General features: G+C 57.4%; 1 protein-coding gene across 2 annotated transcripts; it reads left to right on the top strand.

Annotated features, from left to right (window-relative positions):
• The first annotated feature begins 738 nt into the window (after positions 1 to 738).
• On the top strand, positions 739 to 17,962 carry PROM2 (prominin 2). 2 transcript variants are annotated; one of them, XM_072951439.1, is made up of 24 exons: positions 739 to 1,106; positions 1,765 to 1,814; positions 2,187 to 2,389; positions 2,485 to 2,605; positions 2,893 to 2,956; positions 3,185 to 3,274; positions 3,561 to 3,760; positions 4,143 to 4,217; positions 4,972 to 5,035; positions 5,281 to 5,440; positions 5,774 to 5,926; positions 6,879 to 7,002; positions 7,567 to 7,658; positions 7,782 to 7,866; positions 9,958 to 10,104; positions 10,542 to 10,613; positions 11,395 to 11,487; positions 11,619 to 11,672; positions 11,982 to 12,062; positions 12,284 to 12,352; positions 13,103 to 13,192; positions 13,407 to 13,513; positions 13,814 to 13,888; positions 17,007 to 17,962. In XM_072951439.1, exons 1-23 carry the CDS (start codon positions 863 to 865, stop codon positions 13,875 to 13,877), a joined length of 2,502 nt encoding a protein of 833 aa, XP_072807540.1. In that variant the 5' UTR covers positions 739 to 862; the 3' UTR covers positions 13,878 to 13,888; positions 17,007 to 17,962. The 2 variants fall into 2 exon arrangements, with proteins under 2 accessions (XP_072807540.1, XP_031547777.2); XM_031691917.2 differs by lacking the exon at positions 17,007 to 17,962 and adding an exon at positions 14,064 to 16,545.
• Positions 17,963 to 21,171: the final 3,209 nt, after the last annotated feature.

Genomic DNA, 21,171 nt, shown 5'->3' with positions numbered 1-21,171 from the left:
TTTCTTTAATGACTGCTCAGTGTGTTGTGTAAAACGCTCATTTTACCAATTCCTTCGTGGTGGTGCCATGGGAACTGTTTCCGGCATCATGAATAATGCTGCCAGGAACACCCTCCATCCATTTAGCAATATTTCCCCATGACCTGTTCGGCTACAGGCACCCTCTGGGCTCTGGGCTTACAGCCACTGACAAAACAGAGGCCTGTGCAGACACATCTCTGGGCATATTCCTGATAGTTCTTCAGCTGACAACTGGATGGGCCACTGCTAGGCCAAAGGACGCTACTTGCTGGGACTCACCTCCCCCCGCCCCCAACAAAGGACTGTGGCCCCCCAGAGAACCGCTCTGGAGGTCTCTGCTCCAGATTGGACTGGCAGTGGGCACACGCATGACCCGAGGGGACAGAGCAGGCCGCAGAGGAAGCTGGGATAGGAGCCTGGTTCTGGGGCCTCTGCGGGGGCTGGTCCTGCCACACTTGGGCCAGACTTCAAGGGGTGGCTCTTTTCCAAGGCCCCAGATTTGAGTGTTGAGTCTGAACACGGAATATACCAGTTGACACTGGGCCACCCTAGATAATCCAGAGGTGCTAAGGTGCTTCCTCCACCCAGCTCGGAGGCAGCCCTCCCAGAGCATCTGGGGACCGGAGAAGGGACGCAGGCTCCCACCCAAGACGGCTGAGGGCGGGGCCGAACACCCCCCGCCCCGCCCCTACCTGCAGCGCTCCGGGCGGATGCCCAGGTAGCCCAAACCTGTTGGGCCGGTTTCGAGAGCGGCGGGCCAGAGGCTGGTGAAGGATGCACGGCCTGCCCCGTGCGCCCTAGCCCGGTGCCGCCCGGCCCGCGCAGCCCACCAGCCGACCCCATGGTGCGCGCGCCCGGCCTCCTGGCGCCCCTGCTGGGCCTAGGCCTGGGGCTGGCCCTGAGCCCGCCGGGGGCGGCCGCGGGGGACTGTGGGGCCCTCGGCCGGGCGGAGCGCCTGGCGTTCGCCCCGGCGGCCAGGGCCCGCTGGATGGCCCCTCTCGTCCGCGCACCGGGGCCCCTGGACCCTCTCTACGGCACCGTGCGCCGCTTCCTCTCCGTGGTGCAGCTCAACCCCTTTCCCGCCGGTGAGTGCGCCTCTCCCCTAGGCGGGCCTCGCCGGGTATTGGGTCGCCGCCCTGAACCCTTGTCCCCCCTCCACCGCGGGGTGCGCCCACCCGGTCTGCAGGTGCTAGGAGGGCAGGTCCTCAGCACTTCCCACCCCCATCTTCCTCCCCAGAAGCGCGGGCACCCAGGGCATCACCTTCCTTTGTGACCTTGGACAAGCCCCTTTTCCTCTCTGAGCCGCAGTTTCTCTGTCCTCAAGTAGAGGAAGTTACATTCGAAATTCTCAAAGAGCTGGCAGAGATTTTCTCTGGCTCTAGTGGTGCCAGGGATTGGGAGGTCAGGAGGGGCAGCAGGACCTTTCCCAGCCACCCTGCCTTTTAGGGGAAGGGCTGCTAGGCCAGGCCCCTTCTCTACTTTTAACCAGGCTGCTGGCTTCCAGCCACAGGACCAACCTGGAGGGTCCAGGAGGAGGGGTGGGCCAGGCCTCCCTTCAGCCACACCCTCCTGTAGCCCTGCTGAGGCCTGGGCTGGACTGCCTGGGGCTCTGGTGACACTGCCTTCCCCAAGGGTGCTGTGGTGGTGGGAGGACCTCCTCGAGAGCCCACCTCCCCTTCCAGTGGGGACGGACACAGGGACAGGGCAGCTGCTGCCCCAGACCCAGCTTGACTCTTTCCCTAGAGTTGGTAAAGGCCCTGCTGAATGAACCGTCCTCCGTGAAGGTGGATGAGGTGAGCACAGGGCCCTGCCGGGGGAGGGAGGTCCGAGGTGAGCCCGAGGGGCAGAAGGAGAAAGGCCTCCTCAGCTCAGCCCACATTGCTGGGTGTTCCCAGGGTGGGGTCTCAGGCACAGGCATCCCTTCCCCTCTTCTGTGAGCACTGCAGACCTGATTTCAAACCACAGCTCTGCCCTTAACTGGCTGTGGGGTTTGCACTTCAGTTTCCTTGCTTGTAAGATGGTAAAGAACAGTCAGGACACCGTGCACCTTGCAAGGGTTCAAGGATACACGTGCAAAGTGCCCCCCAAGCCCCGAGTGCACACCCCTCTCTTTCTGGTTTCCCTCTGGAGTCAGGACAGCCCCTCATGCCTTGCTGCCCTGCCAGGTGGTGCGGTACGAGGCGGGCTACGTGGTGTGTGCTGTGATCGCCGGCCTCTACCTCCTGGTGGTGCCCATCACTGGGCTCTGTTTCTGTTGTTGCCGCTGTCGCCGGCGCTGTGGAGGCCGAGTGAAGATGGAGCACAAGGCCATGGCCTGCCAGCGAGGCATCCTCATGGTCTTCCTGCTGCTGACTACCCTCGTGCTGCTGTGAGGGGCACCGACGTCAGGTGGGAGGTGTGGGCCGAGGCCCGAGATGCCCACGGGCATCCAGCCAGCCCCATTCTCCTCCCCCATCCCCGCAGGATCGGCATGGTCTGTGCCTTCGTCACCAACCAGCGCACGCATGAGCAGATGGGCCCCAGTGCCGAGGCCGTGCCGGAAGTTCTGCTCAGCCTCCGCGGACTGGTCTCTGATGTCCCTCAGGTGAGCACCAACTAACCCCTTGTGCCCCACTAAGCACCAGGCCTAGGCAGGACAGGGCAGGGTGGGTCCTGCAAGTAACCCCATAGCCTACAAGTGAGAAAGGATGCCCCCTCCAGCACGCACCTGACTGCCCTCTACTGGAGAGTCACTGTAATCCATAAATGCACCCATGGTGTCCTGAGGATGGATGCCCAGTGGTTTCGGGGATCAGGAAGGGCTGGGGAAGGGATGGGGCTGGGGCTGTCGGGTCACTGGAAGAGCAGCCGCGCGGCCCTGTGTTTGCCTAGGAGCTGCAGGCAGTGGCACAGCAGTTTTCCCTTCCTCAGAAGCGAGTCTTGGAGGAACTGGATGGTGAGGGTTCCAGCTAGCAGGTTGGCTAGCCCCAGGGGCCCCCTCATCCCCTCATCCCAGGCTCCACCTGGGAACACCCTCACAGAGGCGGAGGTTGGGCCCAGCCGAGCAGCACAGCAGCCACTCTGCTGCAGGACCACCCTGTGGAGCCCGGGGCGGGCGGGCTGGCCGGGTTGGGGGCCCTAGGCTTCTGGGGGCCAGCTCTGCAGACTGCTCTGTGCTCTCCAGGTGTCGGCATGAGTATTGGGAACACGATCCACACCCAGCTCAAGAGCACGGTGTATGAGGTGCTGGCCTCAGTGCTCAGCCTGGGCCAAGGTGGGTGTCTCTTGGGGGCAGGCCCACCCCTGGCCAGCCCTGCATTTCCGATGCCACCTCAGTAGGCCCCACCCCGACTTTCCCACACCTTTATCCTAGGATCCCTTCTGGCATTCCTGCCCACTCCTGGCTTAACGTGCCCTGGGGCAGTTTCCATTATAACTACAGAGGTTAACAACTGCTTGTCCCTTAGGTTGGGAGTGGGGGGAAATGTTTTGTTTCCCACAAGGCCTCCAAGGATGCTGGTAGCAGTGGAGACTGCTCAATCCAGGTGTCCGTCTCTCAGCCCTGCAGGTCTCCGTGGACCACCTCCGAGCCCTGAATGCCACCTCCGTGGAGCTGCGGAAGGGGCAGCAGGCCCTGGGGCCGGCTGTCCGGGGGCACCAGGAGCGCCTCCTGGCCCTGCTGCAGGAGTCCAGCTGCCAGGGCTGCGCAGAGGCCCTCAACAGGACTCGTGCGCTGAAGCTGGGAGCCGACTTCAGCCAGGTGCAGGCCCAGGACGGAGGCCTCTTGGAGGAAAGCGGGCTGCTCCGCCTGCTGCTCCAGGAACCCCTGGGCAGCCTGTATTCTGGACTCCTGACCTCTTTCCCAGGGCTGCCCCTCCAGTCTCCACGCACCCAGGGTTAATGATGGTCACCCTGGCAGTGGGGCAAGAACTTTCCTGGGCCACGTGCTGTGCCGTGAGCCTCACAAGGATTAGGTTCTTGAGTTCTCCCTGCCACCCAGGGCTGTCAGGTCCTGTGGTGGTCCCCATCTTGCACACAAGGACACTGAGGGTTCAAAGGCCTCTTTCCTCCGTCCTCCCCCAGGGACTCCTCACAGTCCTCTCCGTGGGCTTTGTCATAATACCCACCCCAAACCATTTCAGATGCCCCCAGTGGACAACGTCCTGCATCGGCTGAAAGATGTCCCAGAGGCTAACTTCTCCAGCATGGTCCAGGAGGTGAGTCCTGCCCTGGTCTATCTGACTCCTCCCCCACTTGCCTGGGAATTCAAAATTGAGAGGCCTCGGTTTCCTCCTTTTGGGGTGGGAGCCCAGTTGAACCCAAGACTTGGGTCAAAGTAGGGCCTCACCTACCACATGGTGCCCCGGGCTGGAGGCTTGTGATGTTGGTCCTTGAGTGCACACAGTCTGGTGGGGGAGGCAGGCCTGGAGCTCAGAAGGAAGAGCTAGGACCCTCACGGGGTGGGGGGCTGGGGATGACAAGGGAATGAGCGCACAAGCTGAGCCGCAGAGGACAGGCAGGCTCTCCTGGGTGGAGACAGGCTGTGGGGGAGGGTGCAGTGTGAGTCAACACCTGTGACCCAGGGCCTGGAAAATGCCGGGGTTGGGGAAGCGGTGAGTCAGCTGTGCTGGTGACCGAAGCAGAGGTTCCAGGAAGTGGGAGCTGAGGCTGGACGAATAGGTTGGAGCTGGACTTCAGGAAAACAGACCTGACGGCCATAGGCAGGATGGCTGGGAATCTACCGCATTCACGAGTCTAGGCAGGAGGGCCAGGGACAGAAAGGAGCAACGTCTAGGGGCTGAGTCAGGCTGGGCCGAGGGAGGGGAGAAGGCATTGACCAAGAGAGCAAAGGGAAGCCTGTTTCCTGATTTCCTGGGCTGGGAGCACGAGGTGGGATGCTCTCCCTTTGGACCTAGCTGGGATGTCTCGGGTGGAGAGCAGCAGGCACAGCCACATTTGGGGTTCCCACAGGAGAACAGTACCTTCAATGCCCTCCCGCTCTTGGCTGCCTTGCAGACGGCTGACGTGGTCAGAGGTAAGGGCGAGCCCAGGGGCCCGGCTGGCTGCCCAGGATGCCCCCCACCCCACTCCTCCCAAAGAGGCTTGTTGAGAGAGGCGTGGGGCAGTGGGGTGGGGGAGGGTGAAGGCCATCTTCTCGGCCGGGCCTTGACAGAGAGTGGGCCAGCTCTGCGTGTCCCAGCTATTCTTCCTGCCCATCCGTCTCCTCCCTGGGCCCCGGGATGTCTTCCCCATCCCATAAGCCCCTGCTGCTTTGGGCAGAGCTGAAGAAGGTGGTGGCCCAGCAGCCTAGAGGGCTGAGGACACTGGTTGAAGCATTCCCGGGCTGGGAGGCGGCTTCTCGCTGGAGCCAGGCACTGGAGAAGGCGGAACAGGGCAGCCGCCCCTACCTGAAGGAGGTGCAGAGATACGAGAAATACAGGTGCCTGGGAATGCGTGGGGGTGGGATGGGATGGGCACCTCAGCTTCTCAGCCACCCGGGGCCCAGTTTCCAGACCTCCTCAACCCTGCTAGTACTGAGTCCCTGCCTCCATTGAAACCAAGACCCCATACTCCTTGGGCCTCCATGTCCCCACCTTGGCTGTGTGCCCTTGGGATCTAAACCTGGGGACCCCACTGGAACAGTGGGGCCTCAGGAAGTGTCTGCACCCACACTTCTAAAGCCCCCGCATTGGAGTGAGTGGCCCCACCCAGCCTCTAGGTCCTCCACCAGCCCGTCCTCCCTTTCACTGACACCCCACCTTCTCTGCGGCAGGTGGACTGTGGGCTGCGTGCTGTGCTCCGTAGTCCTGCTTGTGGTGGTCTGCAACCTGCTGGGCCTCAACCTGGGGATCTGGGGGCTCTCTGCCAGGGAGGACCCTGGCCACTCAGAAGCCAAGGGCGAGGCTGGAGCCCGCTTCCTCATGATGTAAGAAGCGCTGGGGAGAGGGAAGGGTCCCTCCCCCAGGCTGGTAACTTTCTCTCATGCCCTGGACAGCTCCTGGTGTGGCTGTGGGAGCAAGTCCTGGGAATGAAGGGCCAGTTTTAGTTCTGGCTCTGAACTAACTTGCTGGGTGGCCCCAGGCAAATTACAATCCTCAGTGTCCTCATTTGTATGAAAGGGTTGGCCTAGAGCAGGAATGGCAAATAAAAAGCATTTCCCCTTTCCCACACCGGTGGCAACTACAGTAATCAATGGCACCCTTTCCCACTGAACCCAGATACAGCCTCAGAATCCTTAACCCAGCTTCTAGGCAACACCACTAATAGGAGGTGGCACCAGAGGTAGAATCTGTTTACCATCCTTGGACTAGATAGTGTCTAAGGCCAGGGCTGCCACATTCAGTTGTGCAGGCTGGTCACTGCATAAGGGTGCCTAGCTAAAGAGGTGAGTGAAACCCAGCCCATGTTTCACTCTTCAGGCCTCCTCTGACCTGGGGCTGTGCCTGTCTCACAAGGAAGCCCTGGTCAGCAACACAGGTCCTTCTCAGGTGCTGTAGGTTGGTGCCCCTGCTGGTGGATCACGGCTGGCTGTGCTAGGTGGTCTGCTGAGGCTGGGCTCTGGAGCTGATCACTTCCGTGTGCCTTGGACCCAGAGTCCAGCAGTCCTGGCTCCTTGAGTAAAACAGCTGCCCTCTCCTCCAGGTTCCCAGGGCAGCCAGGGCACCACATCCACCAGTGGGCACGAGGAGAGGATGAGTTGGGGACAGTCAGCAGTTCTGAGTCCTCTCTTCTGTCCTGGAGGCTGAGTCCTCTGAGCTTCTCTCCCCAGAGGGCTCAGCCCTGGGGCCAACTCACTGACCATACTTGCCCTGGGGTATGGGTGGGAACAGAGCATCTTGCCTGTCCCCGTCTCAACCCTGTCCCCCTGCCTTCCCCAGGGGTGTGGGTTTCAGCTTCCTCTTCGCCGCACCCCTCATCCTCCTCGTCTTCACCACCTTCCTGGTGGGCGGCAACGTGCAGACACTGGTGTGCCGGAGCTGGGAGAGCAGAAAGCTCTACGAGGTGGGCCTGCCTTACTCCAGGGCCCAGAGGGATGTGGAGAGAGACGTGGGCAGAGCAAGAGGTTTAGAAGGAAGTGGGAGCCGGAGGGGGCAAGAGGGAGAGAGGGGCAGGAAGAATGGTAGATTCGGCTAAGGAAAGAGAAAACCAATGATAAATAAGGGGTGAGAGAAAAGAGCCAGTGAGCCCCTGGGATGCTGCCCAGGCCCTGGGACAGGGACCCCATGGGATGGTACCCAGACCTGAGCCCCTCTGCTCTCCTAACACTGAGTCTGGGAGCTGGGGATCCTGGTCCCCTATTGCATCAAGGAGGTGAGCCAAGTTGCTGGCATGGATCCTCTGCTGAAGACCAGAGGATCCAGGCCACCTTCCCAGAAATTTGTGGGGCAAGTCCCTGCCAGGAGTTAGGACCCAGGAGTGATTTGAGTTAGAGGCAGATTTGGGCTGGAGTCACAGGGCTGTGGTCTCTGCCGTGACAATAGTGTGGGACTAGGCCCTGCGGAGCTGGGGTGGCCTTGCCCCCAGACTCCCCGCTCTGGGCCCATTCCTCCCTTGCCCCATCTCTAGTTTGCAGACACCCCAGGGAACTTGCCCTCGTCCATGAACCTGTCCCAGCTTCTTGGCCTGAAGAAGAACATCAGCATCCTCCTGGCCTATCAGTGAGCAGGAAGCCTGGGCTGGGAGTGGTGAGGGGGAGCTGAGGGGAGTGTCCCATTAGGGCGATGGCAACCCCCATCTGCCCTCCCTTTCTCTCATCTTCGATGCCCGTTGTTCTCCTCCAGACAGTGCAAGCAAGGGGCTGCACTCTGGAAGGTCCTGCAGCTCAATGACTCCTACGACCTGGAGAAGCACCTGGATATCAGCCAGGTAAGAGAACCTTCTGGAATACTGTGGGGACCCCTCCTGCAGATCCCCCCTCTTGGTCTTGCCTTTGTGGAGGGACCGTCTCCTTGAACCTAAGAAGTCTGCAAGAGTGACTGCGGTGCCTCAGGGGCAGGGGACCCAGGTGCAAGCTCAGGGCCTGGTCCAAGGCTAGAGCCCTGGGAAGGTTCCAGGGTGTGTGGGTGGGTGCATGAGTGCCTGGAGGCTATGGCCAGCTCTGAGCACCATGCTCCTGGAGAAACAGAGCACAGATGAGGACAGGATGGTGACAGTGAGAGGGCTAGGGTGTGTGTGTCCTGACTGAGGACAGGCATTGGTTAGGATGCTCCAGTTGGGAATGGGGAGGATGGGGAGGGATGTGACAGTGAAAATGATGGTGGTGAAGTTGGGTACCACTGGAGGAGGGCTCACCACAGCCCCTTCTGAGCTCACACTGCCAGTAAGTGGTGTCAGGATTTCCACCTCCCCTTGACCACCACCAGCCTGTTCCCTCATCTCTGGGCTTTGCCAGAATTTGGCATGTAGAATTGGAGAAACTTACCCATACTGGCAAGAAACAGTTCTAGGACAAAGAGAATGAAGAGCTACTTCAAAAGAGGAGATGTACTTTGAAATGTGGGTCTCTTAATGGTGTACAGAAGTTGTAAAACGCCCCTTCTTTCCTCTCTCCACCCCTAAGTGAGGTGGGAGGAGAGCTGCCTTGACTCCGAGGGTTCCCGGGGAGCCCTCTCCAAGCATATCCTGGGAAGACTCACATTTCTCCCACCTGCCTCTCCCCCATCCCCTCCTACAGTGCTAACTCCTGATTCTGCATCCTCTCCAGGATCCTTCCAACTCCTTTGAGTCCACCACCCATTCCTAGCCCACAGGATAGTATGGCCAGGTAGTCCAGATTTCAGTCCCAACTCCATGCCTTAAATTGTCTAACCTGGGACAGCTTCCATAATGCCTTAGCCACCGCCTCTTTCAGTGTCTCTAACCAGGTGAGAGATCCACTGAGCAGGCAGTATCCTGGTGGAGGCCACAGGGTGAAGGCGGGCCAGGGAGGGCTGTGGCAGCGGGCCTGGGCAGAGGAGGCCCTGTGCCCTGGTAGCTGGAAGGGGGGAGGGCTCTCCGCCCTGGTCCAGGGAGGAGTGGGGTCTGAAGAGATAGGGCTTCAGGTCCAGAGGCACTGGGCCATCCTTGGGGCCATCTGGCAACATACTAAATGTGACTTTAGGAGAACTTGTCCTCAAAGGAGATAATAATGAGCTGATGGTGCAGAGATAAGGAAGACAAAGTGTGCTTTCCAGGGCACGAGGAGGACTCTGCCCACCTTCAGACATCTCCTGTACCTGGTGCTTGAAACGCTGCCCTGAAATCCCCACCTCTGAGAAGCTAAGCCTTTTCTCCCCCTGGGGAAGGCGGTGTGGTGGATGGGGGAGGTGAGCAGAGCAGGGCTCCATCCTCCAGTGCTCTTCTCTGGCTTCAGCCTCTTGTCCACTAAATATTAGGCTGAATTTCATGCCCTTCAAATCTCTCCCAGCAATGGTTGGAAATGTGGAGTCCCTTTTTAAACTGTGCTCTGTCTTAGAAATGTGAGTGTGTCCATTCATTCATTCATTCATTCATTTTTACACATTCAGCAAACTTGTACTGTACCTGCCGTGTGTGAGCCTCTGCTCCAGACATTGCAGGTCTGGTACAGAGTGGGCAGACAAGGTGCCACTCTCAGGGAGCTGATGGCAATAAACAAGTACCCAAATAAGTAAATAGCATACAGGTGGAGACTGTACTATTGGTGATGTGATAAAGATGGGCCAGGAAGCTATTTTGTATCCTCCCAGGGAAAGTCTGCGTTGCTGTCCAGTAGCCAGAGGAGAGCTGGGTCTTGGTAGGGGGAGTTGGAGTTGGGGATGGTGGGTTGGGAGCAGAGGCCTGCTGGGAACCTCTCTGGGGTTGGGACTGTCCAGGGGAAGGGCCCTGGGTATCCAGGAGGAGGGCCCTGAGGGCCTGGTGACCCCTCACCTGGGATAGCAGCTCTGGGGGCCTGGATCAGACACTGAGTGCGCCCCTACCCTGCCCTTTCTTTCCCAGTACACCACCAAGCTGCAGCAGGAGCTGCAGAAACTCAAAGTGGACGTGAAGAATCTGGACCTGCTGAGCCCAGCTGCCCGCCAGGACCTGGAGGCCCTGCAGAGCAGTGGGCTTGAGAACATCCCCTACCCTGGTTTCCTTGTCGAGGTCAGCAGTGGGCACCTCAGGCCAGATTAGAGAACAGAGGGGCCCGCAGAGGGGGTGGGGGTGTCTTGCCTTGTCTCGGCCCTCCGCCTTCCCTCAACTCCTCCGCATGTCCGTGGGGCCTCTTCTGTTGGGGGTGCCCCCAGATCTTGGGCCCCAGGGTGCCCCAACCCAACAGCATGTGTCACTGTTCATGGTCCTGAATCCAGTGCTGTGGCGAATACTGGTGGGAAGTGGCCTCTCTTTGGGTTACACCAGAGGACGCCTCATTTTTTTTTCCTAATGGAAAATGTTTCATATTTCACAATTTCAGGTCAAACCCAGTGTGACTGATGTGTCACAATAGACTTAGCTGGTGTGGGTACTTTAGAAAAGACTGAGAATCAGGGGCTGGAGGGACCAGGGATCAGCCCCTCTTGGCCTCTTCTGTCCATCTCTAGATCCAGAAGCCTGTGGTGAACACCAGCATGGAGAAGCTGGCGCAGGAGCTGGAAGGACTGTCCCAGACCCAGGTGAGATGGGAGCGGAGACCCCACTGGGCAGGCAGGAATCAGAGGCCTGGGAGAGGGGAGAGGGTAGGGGTGCCTGGACTGGGGAGGGGTGAGGGCAAAGACAGGATTGATGGCCCCCACCAGTGAGGGCTGAGGCTCTGGACCCCTGAATGGGATGAAGCGTTTTACAGCACCGGTTCTGACTCAAGCTCTACCATTGGCTGTGCGGCCTTGGTTCCACATCTCTGGGCCTTGGTATCTTCATCTGTAAAGTGGATTATCCTCCACCTCAAATCAGTTGCGGTAACGGGTCTGACATCACACAGCTGGGCAAGCACTTCTCAGCTTGTACACCGACCGCTTGTAGGATCCACCAGGCTGGATGCTGTGAGGACAGCCTGGTGGATCAGATAGCGTGACAGTTGCCCTCTGGAAGCTTACGCTCTGCTGGAAGAAACAGCATTTTGTATTTATAAATATTGAGAGTTTAAAAAGTTGTCTCAAGATGTCTCATAGATCCCCCCCACCCCGGCTCCAAGAAGGGCGGAGCAAGGAGAATTCCTCGGTTTCAGCGGCTGCTTGGCTGACGTAGGGGCACCTAGCAAGCCAGGGCTGGACCTGGAACTTGGGCTCAGGCCCCCAAACCCAGATCTGGCCCAGGACTACAGGAGGCCTCGGGTCTCTGCCTCTGAGCCCATTTCCCACTTCCCAGCAGTATGTCTGGGTGAACAGTTCAGTAGAGGACACGTTGGCAGAAACTGCCTGGCCCGGACTGGTACCATGCTGATCTGTCTCCCCTCAGGGCAATTCTATGCTGGGGCAGCAACTGCAGAAGGAGGCCCAAGGGCTCAGAAGCCTCCATCAGGAGAAGGTCCTCCCCCAGCAGAGCCTCGTGGTAAGTTTGGAGGCCCAGGAAGCCTGGGCCTGGGGAGGAAAGGCAGGGAGGGGGGCTGGAAGCAGACGGGGGCACTCAGAACCCTCCCTAACCATCCCCTTCTCTAAGCAGCCCTTATCTCTTTTTTACAGGCCAAGCTCAACTTCAGTGTCAGGGCCCTGGCATCCTCTGCCCCATATCTCCAGGTGGCCGCTTGGGGTGGATGGGGTGGGTGGGGTGGAGCAGGTGCACAGCAGAGGGAGGAAGGAAGGGCAGGCCCAATTGGCTTGGGACCACACCTGCTCTGCCTGGTCCCACTGGAGCTTGAGGTTGGGGTGGGGAGAAATGAGGGTGGGTGGGCAGATCCTTGAGGACCCCCATCTTTGGCCTCTGTGTCTTTAGGGCCTGTGACCCTCCACCCCAAGGTGAGCAGGTTGTGCGTAGTCTGTTGAGTTAATGAATGGATGAGTGAATGAGTGGCCGATCCCTGACTGAGCCCCTCCCTTCTCCCCTAGCTGGAGACTTCAGGTGTCCTGGACAATGTCACTCACCTGAAAGGAGAGCTGCCTGCCTGGGCCACCAGCATCCTGAAGAATGTGAGTGGGGGGTAGGGCAGGGGGCGGGGGACTGCCTCAGAGCCAGAGGTGAGTTGAGGGGTCGGGGCACATGGGGCTCCCACTCCAGGCTTCTCCAGCCCTGCCCCATCACTGTGGCTCCCAGGAATGCCAGCTCGGCTGGTCCTGGTGGTGCCTGGCATGGGGGGCAGGGGTGCTGGTCCTGGGGCTCCTACCAGCCCAGGGCCCCTCTCTTCCTGCAGGAGAGTGAGTGTTTCCTGACCCGGGAGGTGGACTACTTCTCCCAGTACGTGGCCTGGGTGAGGGAGGAGGTGAGTGGGGGCTCAGGCCCTCCTGGCCGCAGGCAGGCGCCTAGGGCACCAGCTGTTCACCCTCCTCTGCTCCCTAGAACCCCTGGGAGGTGCCCTGGGCCTCCAGGATTGAACCCCAACTCCCAAACCCAGCATCTGTGACCCTATTCGCTGGCTGGATTCTGCCCACCCGACTTCTGCCGCAGCCCGTCTCTGAGGCCCGAGTGGGGGCTGGGCTGGCCGTGGCTCTCTAACAATGCGCTGTCCACACCTTGCCCCCTGTCCTTCCTTATGCTGGTCCCCTTGCCCGGCCTGTCTGAGGCCACCCCAGCCCTCAAAGTTCACCCGCTCCTGTGGGCCCTTACAGACCGCAGCCTCTGTGGACTGTATGCCACCCACATTAGGATGGCAGGGGTCTTGCTTAACCCTGAGTGTGTGTGCACACGTGTGTGCAATGCATTGTGTGTATGGGCACACACACGTGTTGCCTCCCAGTGAGAGTGTGACTTAGAGGACAGCTCTGGGCGCACAGTAGGGGCTTCATACAGGCTGGTGAGTTGGGTGGGAAGGGGAGGAGGTAAGCCATGAGCCTAGTCAGTGCATCCTCACCTCTCTGTATTCCCACATCCACGTCTCTGCATACCCCTGTGCAGTGGCTCCCCACTATGTCCTTGGGCCTATCCACGTCCCTGTCAACCTCTCTCTGAATAAGGGGTTTACAGCTGTGGGTCTGAGTGTCTCTGCCTGTACCTACCTCATTTGATATGACAGGTGACCCAGCACATTGCCACCTGCCAGCCCCTCTCCGGAGCCCTGGACAATGGCCGAGTGATATTGTGTGACATGGTGGCCGACCCCTGGGTGAGTGCCCCCCAGCTCATCAGGGCTCATGGACATCAGGGCTCCCATGGGAGGGGTAGTGTGGACAGGGCATGGGGGCTGCACCCTAGTCCTTCCCCTCAGCTCTGAGAATGCCTCCCCCTGTCCCTCTGGGTCAGTGAGGAGACCCGGGGGGCGGGGCGGGAAGATGCTGCTGCCCCACCACGGTGCGCTGATCTCACACTCCCTATTCCAGAATGCCTTCTGGTTCTGCCTGGCGGGCTGCACCTTCTTCCTGATCCCCAGCATCATCTTTGCTGTCAAGACCTCCAAATACTTTCGTCCCATCCGGAAACGCCTCAGGTGAGGAGGCTGCCAGGACTGCAGGGGGCAGCAGGGGCCCAGGAAGGAGTCCTGGCACCCTGCTACATGCCCTCCGGAGACCTCTAGGCAGGGGAGGATTATGCCTAACCCTGAAAATTCATCCACGTGTCTGCCCCAAATCCTTCTTACTGCAACACATCCACCAGACGTAGCTTTGGGAAACTTCCTACCCCTGGAGAGCTTCTGAGGCGAGAAATCCCAGGCTCTGGGTTTGTTCCTGTGTCAGGGCTGAGGGTCTGTGCCCAGGGGCTCACTCACTCACTTCCTGTGATGCCGCAGCTCCACCAGCTCTGAGGAGACTCAGCTCTTCCACATCCCCCGGGTCACCTCCCTGAAGCTGTAGGACCCCAGTGGGTGAGTTTCCCCACCCTCTTTAATTCCTGGGTGCCAGGGGTGGAGATGGGAAGGAAAGGGTTTGGGATCTGGGGTCTCCAGGGCACAGGAGGGCAGGAAGGTTCTGAGACTTGGCCAGGACCGACAGGTCTGAGCTCGGCTCCTCCCTCCTTCCCCCATTTGGTTCTTGATCCAGAACAGGGATATTTGCTGCAAAGTGATGCCTGGGGCTGCCTGCCTCCCCCACTGACTTGACCTGGACCAAAAGACTTCTGTCGCTTTTGCTGTCAGAGCCCAGGCTGGCATCCAGGCCTGGACTGTCCCCAACTCCAGTGACCTGACCCCATCTTGCTGCTCCCTTTGCACCCCCTTTCTGCTCCTGACCTCCTTCATTCATTCTCAAAAACACACTTCTGCTGAACTGCAGAGCCAACAGGTTCTGCTAGATGTCTATCCCTTATCCTCCTTGCTGTAGTCTATCAGCACCAGGTAGAGCCTGTTCTCCACCTACTGGAACCCTCAGCCCCTTAGATGGAACAGAGGCCCTGCCCAACCCCACTCTGTCCCATCTGCCCACCCCCTGCCCCCCCCCCCCCTGCCTCTCTAACCTCCTTGCCCCTTTTCCTCATCTTGGCCTCCCCAGCCCTTACATCTTCCCCCTGGGGAAGTCCCTTGTCCCTCTTTGTCCCCTCTTTACCTTATCCCACTACCTGCTGGCCCCCACAGAGCCCTTCTGCCCAACCAAACTAATCAGGTGAAGCCACCAAACAGGCCAGGGGCCATTGTGGCCTGGGCCTGGGCTGGCTGCAGGCTCTGCCTCATGCACCCCAAGCCCTCCACTGCTTGGGGACCGGGACCCTCCACAGGCCCGGGTCTAGACTTCTGGTCCCTGGTGGGTGAGGGAGGCCTAAGTGAAGCCTGAGCCCCCGCCTGCACCTTGGGTTGGAAACCACACTGCTGCCCCTCAGCTCCTCTCTGAGCCCTGGCTCCCTAGGAAGGGACCTGGGGCATGGGCTGGAGCAGGGTGTCCCCCTCAGCTCCCCAGAAGCAAGCCTCTTCAGCAGCGCCACCCAGCTTTCCCAGGAGAGATGCAGTGGCCACAACAGGATTTTGCACTGTGGCCCTCACTCCTATCCTATGTGCGTGGCCTAGGGTCATCCCTGGTCTATCCCTGTGCCCTGTCTCCATGCCGGACCCTGAGTTCCAGAAATGGGAAAGAGGAGGAGAGAGAGGAGACGGAAGGACCTCACATCCATTAAAGTGTTCTCACTTGGCTAAGTCTTGGCCTTGGGTCTTTTAGCTCTTCCAGGCTAGGGCCCTGGATGTGGTTGGTGTTAAATGAGTGTGGAGAGGAGAATCCCAGGCCTCCTCTAACCGTAGGCACCCAGTGACACCCCAGCAACCTGCAGGTGGGGAGTGGGGCCCACTCTGGGAGAAGGAAGACTGGGGTTCACATCCTGGCTCTAACGCTTGGTAACCAGGGCACCTTGAAGAGTTTCTTGGGTCCCCTAGACTTCTTCATCTGTAAAATAGGGAGAATAGTTATAGCCACATCAGAGGGTTGTGAAAAATGTGACAGTGTTTGGAAATCCTTTGGCAGGGGCTGGCACGAAACAAATGCTCAGATGCCGCTCTTTTTATTTCCTCCATGACTGTTCTGAGCAGAGCTGGGTCTGGGCAGATACAGGGGAAGAAGGAGATGGATCCCTGATCAAAGGCACAAAGCCTTTTAAGATTATATGAATTTGAATTTCAGGGGGTATCTATGTTTAATTGCATCTTACAAACCAGCAACAAATTTGCTGCTAAAATTAGGATGGTGCCTACACAATGTGTTGTCACCATTGCAAGTACTCTCAGACAGGCATCCTTGAACGTAGTACAGTCGCCTCTTTTTGGCTTTTCCCAGAGAAATTTTGACTTGCTTTTCATCGGATGCCCTGTGTGGGGAACTATAGCACCCTGCATCTGAAGAATGAAATCAGTGGGATTAAAAACAGAAAACCATTAAAAAATCATTTCCAGTTCTGTATCAGAATTGTCTATCTTATCTTTTATATATTTGAGTGTATTCTGTGTTATTTTAAGTTCAATAATTCCCTAATATGGAGCCTCTGTGAGTCTGTTTCTACTGTCTGTTGTTTCTCTTGGTTTTTTTTTAGTTTCGTCTTGTCTCCTTGCACACTTGGCAAAAATTGAGTACCACCCATTTTATCTGAAAACCTATAAAAATAATTTGAGGCTGAGGATGAAGTTATCTTGCTCTGTGAGAATAATGTTTACATCTGACAAATGGCTGGGGATCCTTCAAACCGGGTTGTTTTAATTTACTTTCAGGGACTGAGTGATTTGCAGTCCCTTGGAGCACTTGTCTGTTTCCAGTCATTCATATTCTGGGGGGGGTAAAAACTTCTGTGGACCGAATCAAAGCATGAAGGGTTTGACAGGCACCCTCTGCTCTTGGTGGGCCTAGTTTTGACCTCCTTAGTCCCAGAGGCTGTAAACAGCTCTGCTGAGCATCTTTGCCTTGTCTTCTGGGATCAGCAGACCCGTAGGGAGAAAGTTGCCCCAGGTGCCAGGCACATGTCACTGGGTTTCTTTTCTTTTCCTAGGTCTTGGCCCTGTGATTTTACTGCCTTGTTTGCTCCCTGACACTCCCAAATCAAACTTAAAAAATGTATGTGTGTGTGTGTTTATTTATTTATTTAAATTTTTAATTTTATTATTATTTTCTTACTGGAGGTCCTGGGGATTGAACCCAGCACCTCCTGCATGCTAACTGTGCACTCTACCACTGAGCTATACCTACTCCCCCCTAAATATATATATATATATTTTTGAGCAGCTTTTAGTTGTCCTCAGTTGGGAATTTAGTCCAAATTACCTGGCCACCATGATCAGAAGTAATAATCCTAAATCATTAACTGATTTTTTCCCCTGTGACTTGGGAAAGGCTGCCACTCATTGAATTTAATATTCAGAAACCTTGGCCCAGCCAGTTGAACATAGACTTTCATATATATTTTTTTTTAATTGAAGTGTAGTCAGTTTACAATGTGTAGATTTCTGGTGTCCAGCGTAACAGTTCAGTCTCACATATACATACATGTATTCGTTTTCATGTTCTTTCTCATTGTAGGTTACTACAAGATCTTGAATATAGTTCCCTGTGCTACACGGTAGAAACTTGTTGTTTATCTTGAACATGGACGTTTCAAAGGAGCTTAGCATGGAAAGCATCACTGTAGGCTCTGGTAACCTGGGGGTGGGGCTGGCGCTCTGCAGGTGACAGAAATATCCACAAAGAGAAATATATTATATTTTCCAAGTTTTAAAATGCTGAGATCCTAAGATGCTCATCCTACTTTATGTGTGAAGCAAAGCCCCTTCGTGGTCACAGTGTCATCTGTTCTCATGACATTCCCTGAAGAGGGTGGGATTGTCATCCTTGTCTCATGGTTGGGCAGATAAAGCCCCAAGTTGAAGCACTGCCAGGCCTTGTATTCAGATGCCCTAATCGCGGTGGCCGTGGAGGTGTCCTCCTGGGCACACTGCCAGTCCATGCTCCCTGTGGGAGTGTGGGAGGGAGGCTCCGTCTCCAAGGAGGTGTGATCCGAGTGTCCTTGCTGTCCCTGTGGCAGCAGGGGTGACAGATTGGAGGCCCTGGGAATTCTGCCAGCCTGGCCATCCCAGAGCAAAGGCTATGAGCCATGAATGGCAGATTCTGCCAAATGCCACATGGGCCAGGGCATCAGGTCCCAGGTGGCTGCCCAGGGTAGTTCTGGCTGGCTCTGGGTGTGCAAAGGAAGGGCCACATGGCTAGAGGCTGGCTCAGGCTACCTGAGGGGGCAAACAAGGAGCATTTGATTTACTGAGCTCTGAGTATAAACCAGGAAGTGTGCTAGGCCCTTCACACGACCTGACTAAGAGACCAGCACTGAAACTGTGCTAAGCATCTCGGTCTCTGTCTGTCTGTCTGTCTGTCTCTACCCCCTTGGCCAGGGGCAGGCAGAACCGGGGCCCAAAATGGTCTGGAAAAAAGATACAGACTGGGGACTCCGTGGAGCCAGGTTTGGGATTTGTCGTTGAAAAGAATCAATAAACAATCAGTAATAAGAACAGAAAAGAGTTTTATTTGAGCCAAACTGAGGACCAGCCCAGAAGCCCGCTTCCCAGATGACTCCAGGAAACTGCTCTGAAGAAGCAAGGTTTTCAGCACAGTTTTATATCTCGTCAGGGCAAAGAATATGACATGAGTCAGGAATAACTTTCTTCAAGGTTTCAAAAAACAGACCAGCATGTACGGTGCAGTCTTGGCACCTGGGAAGGGAGTCTTATCATCAAAGGAGGACCAGCATTGGCATCCCAGGAGGAGGGGCATTTAATCTTTATTTTTAACATGAACATTCTTTACTTCTGGTTCATGAGCCCTTTTCTTTAGTAATAAAAGCAGATGTGCAAAGTCTGTTTGATAGGCCACAAACAGCCTGTTTGATTAGCATCAAATTCAAGTGAACTCATGTATGAGCCAGAATGACTTCCCTATGCCTCAGTATGTGAAAACATCTTTCATGTTTACAAAAGTGCCTGAGGAGGAAGGATTTGAACTTGGGTCTAGAGTGGAGAGGATTGTGAAAAGCAGTTGCAGAAGCTCCAGAAGACCCCGAGACTTGGGGGTGGGGCTGGCGCGAGCCCTCACCAAGATGGGATTAGAGTGAAGCCCCCCCAGCTAAGATGCTTGTCACCGCCTCCTCTCAAATGCAGGCCACTTACATGTTGTGACAGAAGGAAACTCAACCTTCCTCCAGGCTTGACATCATCCCTTCCTCCTTCCAAACTCCCTCATCCTCGGGCTCCCCACCGTGAGGAAAACCACAGCTGAAACCCATCAGGCTGTAGAGCTCGTGGCCGACAGGGCAAGGTCCTCCTGCAGCCTTTTTTGGGTCTAATGCACTTGCCAAAGAATCTCTGGAAACTCCCAAACGTTCTCAGGGAGAGTTAGACTCTGCCCACGTGCCCACACCACTGTTGAGCCCGCTGGGGCCCACGTGAGGAGCCGGGCTCTGGAGTGTCCTTGACCTCCACGCTCTCCTGGCCTTTCTCAGTCCTGCATTCCCCACGGCCCTGTGCGGACAAGCCGGAAGTGCTCTAGAAAAGCCCCTGCAGGTGCCAGGGGAGGAAGAGGTCATGGCGGGGCACATCCCTCCATGTGTGTTTTATGCGTGGCACCCCCTTGATGGCAACTGCAGTAGAAGACTCCCCAGGTCTGGAGAGGTAGGCAGTAATTCCTGATTTGTTGCAGCTTTAAGCTTAAATTAACTTGTTAATTTGGAAAAATGCATCTCTGGGTGGTGGAAGTTCAGCCAGTGCACCAAGGTGGGGGGCGTGGGGGGTGCTTCTCTGGTTCTACCTCCGCAGACCAGGACGTAATTGAGGCCAGGCCTGTCCTGGGCGGCATGCTGGCAAGTTTCCAAGTTGTTGTATGGAGCACGGGAGGTTTGGCAGTGTCTTAGCTACGTGCTCACTTCGGGATGAAAGGAACAGGCTTTCTGTACCTGCTTTGTCACTTTCTAGCCTATGACCTTGGGGAAATCATTTAACTTTTCTGGGTCTCACTTTTGTCATCAGCAGAGATGACCGCACTTCCCTTCCCAAGGCCGCTTTGAGGACCCATCGTGATCAGGGTGTCCCTGCTTGCTCAGAGCCAAGCTCACTAGGTAAAAGGCCTCCCTGGCTCTCGTGGAGCTCCGCCTCTGACCCTGACCTGACAGCTGCGGGGGGCTTGCCCGCACCTCTCCCCAGGGTGCAGCGGTGGGGGGTGGCTCCAGAGTTCACTGAGTCCCTGCCAAGTGTGAGGCCCGGGCAGTTCTGGAAGTCCAGCCAGGCCAGACACCTGGACCACCTCCTGCTCTAGAAATATTCCTCCTCCCTTGGTGGGTCAACAGCTCCAGGCTAATTTTTTCCTCCTAGGATCTGAAGGTTGGAGCTGATTGGCTGGCTCAAACACACACACACACACACACACACACACACACACACACACGCGCGCGCGCGCGCGCGCGCGCGCGCGCGCGCGCGCGCAAATGGAGAAGGGCCTGCAAGTAAGTGCTCTTGTGCCTGCAGAGGAGGAGGTGTCTCAGGGCTCTGTTGCCATGGGAACCGGTGGCACAGGCTGGCTCCTTCCTGGGGTGCAGAAAAGGGAAACTTGGCTGAGGTTTTGGGCACCTGGCTCCTGGGCGGTTTCCCCAGGGGCTAAGCAAATACCCAGGGGTCTGCCCTCCTGAGCGGCAGGAAGGATTCCCCCTCCCCAGGACGCCCAGGGGCCCTCACCCATTTACTCCACCACCACCCCCAGGAGGTCTGGCCAGAACCCTCATGTGGTCCCAGCTGCTCGGATGTGGTCCCAGCCTCGGACACAGATAACAAGGACAGAGGACGGGCTGGCTGGAGAGCAGAAGGCGCTCAGGTTTGGGGAGGGCTGCCCCACTGCAAGGCCCTGTGTGGGGCAAAAGGAGACAGGTAAGGGTAGGGCACAGATGAAAGAGACTGAAGGACCACGGCCTGTGACCCTTGTGATGCGACCTTGATAGCAGTCGCCATCTCTATGTGATGAGCCCCCATCGGTGGGGCCATTGAGCCCAGAAAGATGTCCCCACCGGGAGGATGCTCCAGACACCAGGGGTGTCTAGAGGTCACCTGCAGAGCGGCTGGCGGGACACCAGGGAGACGGCTCTCCTTGACGGCAATGCCCGAGGTCATCTGGGGTTACTTCACCTGGTGTCCAAAAGGAGGGGCCAGTAGGATGAGGGAGGGGGCAGCAAGGAGGGGCGGGGCTGCCCTGTTCTGGAAAATGCTTTGAGAGGCTCTCCAGGGCTCCAGTGCTGCCCCCTCCCCCTGTTGGGACAGGAAGTTGTGCCGTAGTTCCCCTCCCCCAGCCTAGGCTCTCTGCACACCCCCCCCGCCCCGCCACCTGTCTCCGTCCCCGAGTGTGTGCGTTAAAGAAAGAGACAGACAGTGGGGGCGGCGCACAGAGAGAGACGGCCAGTGACAAGGGCAGAGGGGAAGAGGGGAGACCCAGAGAGCGGGACTTCAACAGGCTGACACGCAGGGTTAGAAAGCATCCATCAGAGTGCGTGGGACAGGGAGCCGGGGAGAGATGGAAAATATGAGAGAGAGACACACGGAGAGATGCTGAGCGAGGAAGGAGGCAGAGCAGAAGGGGTGGAGCCTAGGGCAGAAGCGTGCGGGGAGGGCGGGTGGGTAGGGGGCGGGCGAGGAGCCGCCAGTGACAATTACGTCTGGGT

This window comes from Vicugna pacos, chromosome 28 (assembly GCF_048564905.1).
Source record: "Vicugna pacos chromosome 28, VicPac4, whole genome shotgun sequence".
Classification (NCBI taxonomy): domain Eukaryota; kingdom Metazoa; phylum Chordata; class Mammalia; order Artiodactyla; family Camelidae; genus Vicugna; species Vicugna pacos.
Note: the sequence above shows the minus strand (reverse complement) of the source record. Positions and strands in the feature narration are given on the sequence as shown.